The 11,839-nt window shown below is 40.2% G+C and overlaps 1 protein-coding gene and 1 long non-coding RNA gene across 2 annotated transcripts; one reads left to right on the plus strand and one right to left on the minus strand.

The window, feature by feature from the left end:
- Window positions 1-6,924: 6,924 nt before the first annotated feature.
- On the plus strand, window positions 6,925-9,509 carry LOC115929450. The gene is made up of 4 exons (XM_030998370.1): window positions 6,925-7,190; window positions 7,734-7,855; window positions 8,430-8,700; window positions 9,271-9,509. The coding sequence occupies exons 1-3, from the start codon at window positions 7,069-7,071 to the stop codon at window positions 8,687-8,689; spliced, it is 504 nt and encodes a 167-aa protein (XP_030854230.1). The 5' UTR covers window positions 6,925-7,068; the 3' UTR covers window positions 8,690-8,700; window positions 9,271-9,509.
- Window positions 9,510-11,257: 1,748 nt separating this feature from the next.
- LOC115929711 lies at window positions 11,258-11,586 on the minus strand. The gene is made up of 2 exons (XR_004066686.1): window positions 11,533-11,586; window positions 11,258-11,500 (listed from the first exon to the last, which is right to left on the minus strand). It is a non-coding gene; the product is annotated as an uncharacterized LOC115929711 (long non-coding RNA).
- Window positions 11,587-11,839: the final 253 nt, after the last annotated feature.

Genomic DNA, 11,839 nt, shown 5'->3' on the forward strand with positions numbered 1-11,839 from the left:
TTTTTCAGACCATTGTACCGAATGGTCAACCGTTTTATGCTGCGCTAAAAGATTCAATCAGTTTAATTTTGGCCATTACAAGAAATTGACTATTGATGTAGACAAATGCTCATCTACCCTTTACAGCTCATTTTATGTATATGTTATTACCAAAGAAGAGAAAAAGCAAGTCAGTCACTCAATAGTGTCTGACAGTGAAGTCTAGCAAGTAAACGGGTTCCCTTGCATAATTTGAGTATTAGGACACTGCTAACGTTTAAATTTGACAAATAGGACATACATACCATATTCATAATTCTTGCAAAGTTCTACATAATTTAATGTTGGCTGCAAAAGGGATATAGTATAGTAAATGTAACGTCTTATAGTTATAAAGTGCAAACGGACAGGTATCTTGGACCATCGAGCCGGAGAAACAAATATCAAAATCATCGGCCCGAGATGATGTAATAATCACATTGTAGGGGTAGCTAGCCTGTAAACCAATGTCAAAAAATGTAGATTTTCGCTTTGAGGTTGGTACCCTCCCCCCCCCCATTAATAAGTGCTTTCATGTTGGTCCGACCCCCCCCCCCCCCCTCAAAAAAAAAAATTAAAAAAAAATGAAGACGCTCCGTCGCACACGCAGTGGGCCAGGGAGGAATCAAAGTGCGCCAAAACTCATGTTTGGGGATTTATTTTTTATAAACCTAGAGGAAATGTTTGGATTTCCAGGGATTTTCGCTTAAATTTTATTACCAACATTTTCTCTGATGTCTAAGCTTTAAGTTGATACCAGATTTGGCTGCCCGATTCTGCCCGTTATTATGTTAGAGCCGTTTTCCTTGCAACATTGCCCCGAAAACTGTTTATTTTGGTCCGCAGTGTCAGAACAAGTGTCACGCCCCCTCGCACCGTGATTTACGACCACGAATCCTTCATGATTCACCCGCGGACCCCAAAAACCCACATTTTTCGGGGCAATGTGGCAAGGAAAATCGGCTCTAACATAACAACGGGCAAGATCGGGCAGCCAAATTTGGTATCAACCTAAAGCTAAGACATCAGAGGAAATGGTGGTATTAAAATTTAAGCGGTACACCGCGGAGATCTAAACATTTCTTTTGAATTTATAAAAAACATGGATAATTAGTCCATTTTTCAGTAAATTACCCTATGATATATCATGAAGATTGTGTTTCTATTAATTTTAACCCATTCATTCAACGAAATGAACGATCAGGAATATGTGAGAGCAATTTCATATCAATAACTTAAAAACTTCATGTTGAATTGAAAGATTTATAAAATAAGTCACTTTTGCACTAAAACTGTGAATATGTAGGATTTTGCTGTTTGAAGTAGTAAATTTATACCCTTATTGTGCATACCGGAATTAAATATTTCACTGAGGTATTCCTCTATGTATTATCTTTCAACTGGGCAAGAACAAAATTGAAAACAAAAAATCACCCAAACTTAGTTTTGGCGCACTTTGGTTCCTCCCTGGCCCACTGTGCGTCGCCCCTGCCTAGTTGACGTTAATTAGACCATGCAAATGACCTTAAAAAAATGTGTGTGTGTGCGTGTGTGTGCGTGTGTGTGTGTGTCCTGTCCGATCGAGACTGCTATGATGAGCAGCTAGTCTCAAATCCTGGTATATTTCTACTGAGTCACTAAGAGTAAGACTATGTCTGGCTCCACTGCTGACGACCGCCGCAAAAGGGCGATATACCAGTTTACTCCAGACCGGTGTGACCGCATAGAATGTAACCCGCACCGATCGTCCGACTATTAGATATCGATCGAGAGCGGACGATCGGTGCGGATTTTATCCGCGCAGAATGTCCGTGTCGGACATTCTGTGCGCGCCTCAAATGTCTGACGGACAACCTGTGCGGAAGAGGTCTCGCACCAATGGTCCGCCTGCCGCACCGAATGTCCGTACTCTAGTCCACACGTATACATAGTCAAAACAAACAGGGATATACTCTCATATCCCCCCCCCCCCTACTGAGCGACTTTTCGGCAGGCGCGATTTTCAAATTTTCGGGAGCAAAAAAAAAAAAAAAAATTGGGCCCCCTCCCATAGGAAATCCTGGATCCGCGCCTGACTACAGGTCTTCCCGGCGTGGATCCAGGGGGGCGGGGGGGGGGGGGGGGCGAGAGGGCCTTGACCCCCCAACCGCCAACAAAAACTTAAGAGAAAGAGAGAGAGAAAGAGAAGGTAAAGCGGAGAGTAAGGGAAAGTAAGAAGAGGAAGAAGAAAAGAAAAGGGGGAAAAGAAGGAGATCGGGGCGAAAGGCCTTCGCCACCCCCCTTTCAGCAAGAGAGAGAGAGAGAGAGAGAAAGAAGGAAATTTAAAAAAAAAGGAAAGGTTAAGAAGAGACAAAGGGAAAGGAAGAAGAAACGAAAAGGAGAAAGAAGGAGATCGGGGGGGGGGGAAGGGCTTTGCCTCCCAGGCTGTTGCCCCCCCCCCCCAGCAAAAAGAAAAATAGAAGGAAGAGAAGGGAAAGAAAAAAGGGAAAAGAGGAGATAAAGGGAAGGAAAGAAAAAAAAGGGGGAGGGGTATCAGTTGCAGTTTTCCCGCCAACAAGTTGGGGATCGGGGGCGGCAAATGGCCCTTGCCTCCCCCCTTCTACAGCAAACTTAACAGAGAGAGAAAGGAAGAGAAGGGAAAGGGAAAGAAAAGAAAGTTACGGGAGATCAATTGTGCATTTTTCCAACAACGCAGTTTGGATCGGGGGCGAAAGGCCTTCGCCTGCCCTCCCTTGTCCCCTCAGCAAACAAAAAGAGAGATAGAGAGAGAGAGAGAAGGAAGGAAAAAAAGTGAAAGAAGAGAGAGGAGGAAAGGAAGAAAAAATGAAAAAGGGGAAAAGAAGGAGATCGGGGGGGGGACCAAAAAGGGCCTTGCCGCCCATGCTGTTGCCTCCCCCCCCCCGCAAAACAAGAGAGAAGGAAGGAAAGGGAAAGAAACAAAAGAAGAAAAGAAAAGAAAGGATATCAGTTGCAATTTTCCTGCAAACAAGATGTGGATCGCGGAGTAAGGCCTTTGCCTCTCCCCCCCCCCCCTTCCCGCCAACAAAAAAGAGAGAAAGAAGGGAAAGGGAAAGAGGAGAGCTAAAATGGAACACAAAAGAGGTAGAAGAAAAGAAAAGGGTGAAAAGAAGCAGAGATCAGTTGCGATTAATCCCACCAACATCGTGTGGATCGGGGGGAGGGGGCAAAAGGCCCCTGCCTCCCTCACCAAACTTAAATGAGAGAGGGTGAGAGAAGTAAGGGAAGGGAATGGGGCGAAAAAGAGGAAGAAGAAAGGTAGGGGAGATCAGTTACAATTTTTTTTTTTAGTGTATTTTATTTTAAAGCCAAAAAGCCAGATATTAAAATTTAATCATTTTTTCCAATGTTGGTGTGATAAAATAATTATTGTTGGTGTTGTTGATGTATGGGAAAGGGTTCCAAAGCACAATAATGTCAATGGATTCCTCAAAAAAGATTTAAAAAATGGGCCTATGGTGAGGGGGAGCAGTGTAGGAAAAAAACTGTTAGGGAGCCCCTTTGGGGGGTCTTTGGAGGGGGCGTCAGCTTGCTGGCGGGCTATCCTTTTCCAGTCTGTAAACAACTTTACAACATGAATTCAATGATGGGCAAGGTTTTACTCCTCATAAAAAAGCGCCCAAACTTCGCGAAGTGAAACAAAGGGTCTTTCAATTCAAGTCTATATATTCAAGCCCAATATGGGATAACAACTGGCCTGCATACCCGAGCAGAATCATTTTGTGCTCGACAAAGACACACAGCCTTGGGTAAAGAGGTCCATTATTATTATTTTTTTTAGTTATATTTTTTTATTGACAGTATACTATTAAATATCAGGAATATTGGATGCTCTGTTTCAAACACAGTCCAGATTGCCGAGCAATGAATTATCTCATGCTTCTTGTCCAAAAACCATATCTAACTGGTTTTTAAAACGGTATCATTTTAATTTCCATTTCCCAGCATTATTTTGAACTGTCTTGAACTGAACTTGTTTTCCTTTCTTATTTTTCGATACCATTACGTCATCTTTCATACGCCTTCCCGGCATGCACCTCGAGCATTGTATACGTTTCTGTAGATCAATGTAATGCGCATAGATAGCAATGTACCATACTTGGAACACAAGCCACCTCCAATCTCATATAGTGTAGTTGACGCAAATTAGGCTCGGTCTCATTTCATCTCTCTCGGAGCTTCTGATACCGATCATGTCGAATTATGATGTTTGGTTATTTTGGCACATCTGCTCCTACTTCTATAATATCAAGTTTTCGTTATATACCAGGCTTATGTTTAGGAATGTCACTAGACGTGAAAAATTAAATGAGAGAGAGAGAGAGAGAGAGAGAGAGAGGGGGAGGTGGCGAGTTAGAGCGCGAGAGAATTATCACAATCTTTACTCCTAGATCGTGTAAGGGATTTCCTGACTACTTGCATATTTTGTAATGTTACTAATTTTTACATAAAGTTTTCACAATCTTTACTTTTTACCAATATATCAGATATAATGTATTATAAAGTACCGAAATGTCACGTCATACTGGCCAAGTTATCAAGGTTGCTGGTTCCAAACAATCTTGTTCTAACAATGGTGTGATGATCACCCAAGCCCCATACCTAGTATGTTTCATTTTGAAGAACTTCAGTTAGTGTTCTCGCTCATTAATTATTAACTCCATAATATCTCCTAGCATGATTTCATTTAAACTTGCCTAGCACCCCCTCCATTGAGCCTTAGAGATATTAGCTCCATCTATCTCCTAGCATGATTTCATTTAAACTTGCACTAACTACATCCAGCCTAGCACCCTCTCCATCTAGCCTACCACCCCCTCCATTGAGCCTTAGAAATATTAACTCCATTTCCTAGCTAGTTTGCCATTAATGCTAGTTTTCAAAACTAATCTATGTATAATACACCTACGTGTTACTTTCAAGTTGCCTTTGATACCAGGTAAGGAAGAAATGTTCGATAATAAGTATGTGTGTGTGCGTGCGTGTGTGTGTTTTCTACATTCTATAGCTTTGTATTTTCATCCCTTGTATATACAGTTACGTTACATTCTATTTTTTCACCTTATTGTTAATGTATGTATTTTGTTGACTATATAGGGCCCCGCTCATGCACAAGCTTAGCTTCTAAAGGGGTCCTAAAACCATTCATTTTATGATGTGATCGAGTTAATATATGATGAAAAAATGTACTATTACCAGTCTCCTTTTTAGGTAAAAGATCATATCATGTTTTGTGTGGTTTGGAATAAATTGAACTTGAACTTACCTGATCGTAAATACTTTAGCCCCCCCCCCACACTTTTTAAAACTTTTCGTGGGGCCTGTTTTGTATGTTTGTATGCACTGTTATTTCGATGATAGCCTACGATCTACAACAGATAGAGGTCATGAAAATTACGTATTCAAAAGTGAATTCCATGACATGCATGGTAACTACACAATTGAAAGTATTCTTTTCAAAAGGGGGAATCATAACGCACCGCTATCACATTAGGGGTCATTTTTGGGGTCATTTAAACTCGTACCATGTGTCAATTACAAATCGGTCTATTGGTAGAATACACAAGTGATGTGATGTTTGGGGGATTATAGAAGGGTGAATCTGTGTTTGTCTCATGGCAAATCAATACAACATTCCAATTCAACAGATTGTGCACATTGACGAAATAAGGGAAATACGTGTAAGTCTATTATGCGGTCTGATAGTTTGAAGATTTTAATGATATCAAAAAAGAAATATTTATCACACTTTGCTCCCCGGCCCCCCCCCCCCCACTCAGGTTTCAAAATGACCGCATGCGTGTTGCCAAAATGTCCTTTTCGTAACACAAGAAAAAGGTCGAGCCGTATTGACTGTACACACCGGACTTTTGCTGAAAAAGGGGGGGGGGGGTGCGGAAAAAGGCTCGTATACAAAAGGAAAAGGTCGAGCCGTATTGACTTTACACACCGGACTTTTGCTGAAAGGGGGGGGGGGGGGTCGGTTGGAACACGCATATGCGTACCCTAAATAACACTGAGTGGGGGGGGGGGGGGCCGGGCTTTGCTCACTTTCTTCTTCTTCTTCTTCCTTTAACTGTCTCCTCTGACACCGATTTTGTTTGCAGGTTTATTGTTGCGTGTCCATCAAAATGAAACAAAGACGTTCACGTCATACGGGGCACACTTTACTGATCACCCATGCAGGAGCACAATAGTATGTCCAGTACATGAATAACCTTATAATGCTCTATCAATCAACAGCTGAAGACGATAGCTTCAAGCAATTCCTCTACAAATCAGACGATAGAAAGTACGAGGTTCGCTGGAATTCCAACATTATATTAGCATGACAATAGATTTTTAGCACGGTGGGCTCAATAGCATGACAGTTATCACCAATATATTTTTGGAACCCGTTGCCATTATTAAATGCCTTTGTGGGTGAATGTGATTCGTTCGTCTGCTCAAACCACGTGATGCATTCACAGAAACCGCCCGCGCAAATCGAATTTTAGGTTTCGTGTAAGATGAGGAGCTAAAAATCTGCCTGTCTCTGCTAGATTCTGTCCTAGACAAGTCGCTTGGAGATTTTTACTTAGTTTTTGCTTCGTAATTGAATTCGTCGTCGTCGTATTGCTTAGTGTCATAATGATTGCTGACCGGTACAACGATTTTCTCACGAATTGGACCCCTCCCCTGCCGGGGGCTGCCTTGATCCGCCCCCGATTGACGGAGACAATCACAATGAGTTCGTTAAGAAAACGATGAATGTCCATCCGTAATAGGTCCATGCTTTGCATGAGTGAATGCACTGAAAATGTTAAATGTGATTCGTTCGTCTGCTCGAATCACGTGATGTATTTCAATTTAACACATGCATTCAAAGAGACCGCGCGCGCGATGACAATAGGTTTCGTGTTAGATGAGAAGCGAGAAATTTGCCATTCTCTGCTAGATTCTGTCCTAGACAAGTCGTTTTGAGATATTTACTTAGCTTTTGCTTCGTTCGCCTAGCTTGCTTTGAACCACTGTTATTTCACTTGTGTAATAATGGTCTTTTACGGCAACAAGTTCACCGGGAACTGTGTGATGAATACCCTGGAGGGTACTCGTTGTAGGAGGAAGGCACCCCTGCCTGTTGATGAAGTGGAAGAGTGCTGGCAACACCGACAGTATGTATATAGTTATTTTCTAAATTAAAAATGAATTTACCAACTAGTAGTCAGCTCTCATGGAGAATTCGACACCGTTCGGGTGTTTACCCAACAACAGGTGTTGTCAATCACCCGGGTTAGCCTTGATTTTTATGACCATTAGACCTTATGTAATGCTTTGGTTTCCCCGTTACCCGAAAACTCTCGAGTATTATCCGAGAAATCAGAAGGGGGGGGGGTGCGGATTCTTGACTGGCCAACGGGTTTGCTGTGTGCAGATTTGTACCCCCGTTAATGGTATTTCCACCAAGTCTGGTGTCGGCGAATTATGGCCTTCTGCGCATGGAAACTGCTGATACAGTCCCTCTAATACACGCAGGATTTTGACCCTTCAGTGAGTTGAAAGTTATTTGTTTTGGGTCATTCATTGTAATTACCCTATCGAATGTCTTACCAAAATTGCAACATCTGCACTTTTGTCTTATATATTCGCATTCTATTATTTGCAATCTAGTAGTAGTAATAGACTATATGTCCTGTTTTATGTTTCCTTTATTACAGACAGCCAGCCGAGGTCCAGTGCTCTGCACATATTGGGCTTCATGGGAATGGCAGACGTTGCAGCCGGCGTGGACGTCACTCGCTAGACGAAAACGCTGTTGAACTCTACTGCACGCAACACGGTATGCATTTATTCAAAGTAAATTAATCTCTCACATGTAACTTAGATCTACATTTTAAAAAGGCGTCTTGTGGACCATAATTATAGAGCTACATGTATTTGCCCAGACCATTAGCGGATCCAGAATTTTCCAGGGATCGAGGGCCGCATATTGCCATTGGTAAAAATATTAAAAATGGAAGAGTAAATATTGATTCATGTACATATGTATATTGATTCAAAATATTTTGAAACTAATTACACTGCCTCCCTCCGCCTCCCCCTCCCCCTCCACTCAGTGTTATTTTAGGGTAGGCAGCATATATGCATGTTCCCTCCCTTTGAAAGCACCCCCTATCTCCGGTGTGTAAAGTCAATACTGGCCAGATTTTCGTGTATGTACGGGCCTTTGTTGCGTGAAAAGTAGCCTACCCCTTTACCCTGTAATATGGGATCATTGAATGTGTACGTTGGTGCATTGCCAGGGGGTATATTCAAGAATAAATGGAGAATCGTGTATTTGAATGTGATCTGTGAAATGCCATGCATGTACTAAGTAGCATGTCCTCATTTATGTTTTCGTTTGGTTTATACAGTCAACAAGTTGCATCGCGAGAACGGTCGTGCGGAGGTCGTTCCTGCTCATCGCCAACAGCAGGATGAACAGCGTAGGAGGGCGGAGGAGCGTGAGCAACTCCACCCGAGACGAAGGTCACCGCGTCTGGTAGAGCGAGAGATCGCAGCTGCCGCCGCTGTTCAACTCGCCGCGGAGAGAGAGCAACGTCGTGCCGCCAATCGGGCAAACCAGAACCTGCGGAGGTCGGCCCGGATTGCCGCGAGGCGAGGCAATGTGTGATTGTAGCCTGGGTAAGTAATTTTTTTTTATATGCTTTCCTAATTTTAAGTATTCTAACAATTCCTACCCCCACAACAAAAAATAACTAAACAGATGAGCATGCAATGTATTCAATGTACCAAACACAATTTTTTTAATTGAAGACTTGACAATGAGCCAAAACTTTACAACATAGCAGCAACTTTTAATGAAAGGGAAAGTGAAAGTTTGGGCATAAACCGATTAAGAATAAGAAAGTTATGAATTTTTAAAGGTGCAATCAATTAATGTTTCAATCAAATATTTGACCTAAGTATTATCATTTCAAGTATAGTGTTAAGCAACCCCTGTATGAAACGTATCTATTCCGTTATCAATATCTAAGAAAATGAAAATTCATGAAATTGTCTGTAGCCTACAGAGCAAATTGGAGATGAGCTTGCATGATGTCACATTTTTTTCACTGATGACAGCTTTAAAATTCATAACTTTCATATTTTTATTGTTATATATGCTTTTATTACAGTCAACTTAATTTAAGGGTGGACTTCCCCCTTAGTATAAATGATTTTTTAAACTCACTTCATTCTCCTTTCCTACAGACTGATTCGCAGAAGCAGCAGGGGGGAGACCGAGGGGGGATACTGGGTCGAACACTGCTGAGGTTCTCGGGACGTAAACGCCTTGCTATAGGAGTAGTAGGGAGGAAGCCGAGACGGGTAGTGCATGGTCACTCAAACCAGGCCCGCTGCACTATCGTGGTCAAGAAAGACTGGGTGTGGTCAGTCGGGGTAGACGCCGGAGGCCATTCTCTTTCTTTGACCGCCTGTAAATTGTTTCCAAGAAGGTATGTGTACTGTTTATTATTAGGTTTCATACAGTGTATGTTTGAAATAGTAATTAGTTTTTTATAACATTATAGTAGTACATGGTGAGTCTTCATGTTTGCTTCTGTTTGCATATGTCCTCATCATTTCGGAGAGTATGCAACTGCTATGTTTCCTCTATTTTATAATTAGTAAATGTAGGGCCGAAAGGTGAAATAAGTCTATTTTGAAATGAATGTATAAACTTGCTATATACTATACCTAACAAAATGTCATAATTTGTCTTCGAGTTTTAAGATTGTATCTGCCCCATCATATTTACTTTGAGATGCCTAATACAGCATTCTGTTTACCTCTTTATTCCACAGATCAGGCCTCGCCGTGGGACGCGCACACACGTCGTAGGTATGCAGGTATTTCAATGTCTACCTTGTGACAATATGTTCCTATTCACCAGATCTGTTTACCCCCATACCTCCTAATGGGAGTCATGTATATATATATGAGTTTGACACGTTGGTTACTAAGTTGAGAACTTGTGAATATTTGGTCGAAAATCTTTTTGAAATATACATTATATTGTTTTAACAAAGGATTCAGAAGTTGTCTTCTTTTGTAAGTCTTAGTTATTGGGTTTTGCAATCATCCCTCTCATAAAAGCAGTTGTACTGATATTTCAAATATCTTGTTGTAAGAGCTACACTTGGCAAGAGTTGTCCAATTACCCAGTTCGTAATTAGCACGAAATATCCACTGAATATCTTAACATGAAGAGACCCAACATGATGCTTAAAGTGGAGGGGTCACGTGAACGTCTTTTATCTCCATTTAGAGACAACTTTACCTGTGTATCATGAAATATCAATGGTGCATGAAATAAAAATGAATATTTGAACATGAGCATGTATCCAGTATTTTTGTCCACATTTTTTAAAACCAAAAACAAATTTAGACTGCAATTACAAACTGGCTTGTAGGATGTGTACCGGTACTTGTGGAAAGATTGTACTGTCATGTGGAATATCAGAAAATGCACAAAAGAATTAGAAAAGAAGATTCCAACAACTAATGATCTTATACGAAAATGGTTTCAAACTAATAAAATGAAATACTATTAAAAAATATCAAATTAAAAAATATAAGTAAAATTAAGAATAAAAATATAAAATAAAAAAAATGATTCAATTGAATAGAATACATTCTTTTTATAAAAAGGGTTAGAAATGCGAAGTTTCAAACAGTAAAACCACTTTAATCATGAAGCATTATTGATCATAAAAGTTTTCCAGTCCATTGAAACAAAAAAGTTAAATCTCAGCTTCTAATTGCAATTACTTGGTTCAAATTTCTTATACATTATATCCAATTTATGCATATATAGGTTCTACTCACTTATAACAAATCCCATTTTGTTTCTCTTTTTGTCGCGGATTGTTCTCAATCCTATCTTTTAAAGGGGTGCATATTCCCGACATCTTACAATTTGAAGAAAAAAAGGAATCACTTAATTTAAGTCACCTCACACCTTTATGTGTGGCTGGGTTAAATAGTTGTCCATTTATAGTTGAGTATGAGACAATATTTTAATTTGTTGATTTTAGTATATTATTCAAAGTTACCATAATACGTAGTAGCATGACATCGGACACAAAATATATCGTGTTCACTATTTTCAGGTATACGGCCCCAGTAAATCCCATGTGTGGTCTCTAATGGGATTGGTTATACTCTCTGTGAAATGTAATATTTTTATCCTTTTTCCTTCTCCGCTAATCTTTACAGTTTGTCTCTTCAATCTTATACAATTGCTTTTATTGTGGGTTGTTTTTGTTGTTCGTCTAGTAGGATAGGACTCCTTTTACATGTCTTTAAATATATTTTAAACTTTTTTCTGATTTTCTTCTCAATTCTCCACTAAATAAATTAAATTATTTAATACAGTAGGCCCTACTTCAGATTTGTGACAAAAATACCTTCAAACACACCCTATTCTTTTCAAAATGACCTATCAAATTCTCACTTGCATGTGTGAATGACCTATCAAATTCTCACTTGCATGTGTGAATATACTAACTCCCTCCCATCTCCTATAGATACATCCCCCTCCCTCTATAACTCTTTTTTAAAACTAAAAATAGACAAATTAGTATTGCACTGTATATAACATCTACGAAAGTTGTGATTCCCTCTTTCAGTCTTTTGTTATTATCCAACAATTCTCAGTATTTTTTTAACAGCTGTTTATCTTGTCCAATGCTCTTTTTGATTTACCCTTCTCTCCATTGCAGCAGGGATGGTTCTCGATATTGTAGAATTTTCTAATAGCTCCTTACATCCTAACAAT

The sequence above is a fragment of the Strongylocentrotus purpuratus genome, unplaced genomic scaffold (genome assembly GCF_000002235.5).
Source record: "Strongylocentrotus purpuratus isolate Spur 01 unplaced genomic scaffold, Spur_5.0 spur5_scaffold_5, whole genome shotgun sequence".
Lineage (NCBI taxonomy): Eukaryota > Metazoa > Echinodermata > Echinoidea > Camarodonta > Strongylocentrotidae > Strongylocentrotus > Strongylocentrotus purpuratus.

Excerpts from the sequence above, each read along its gene's own strand:
- LOC115929450 (XM_030998370.1), top strand. The coding sequence starts at position 7,069 with ATGGTCTTTTACGGCAACAAGTTCACCGGGAACTGTGTGATGAATACC. Across the intron at positions 7,191-7,733 it reads GAGTGCTGGCAACACCGACA|ACAGCCAGCCGAGGTCCAGT; the intron begins GTATGTATATAG and ends CCTTTATTACAG. Across the intron at positions 7,856-8,429 it reads ACTCTACTGCACGCAACACG|TCAACAAGTTGCATCGCGAG; the intron begins GTATGCATTTAT and ends TGGTTTATACAG.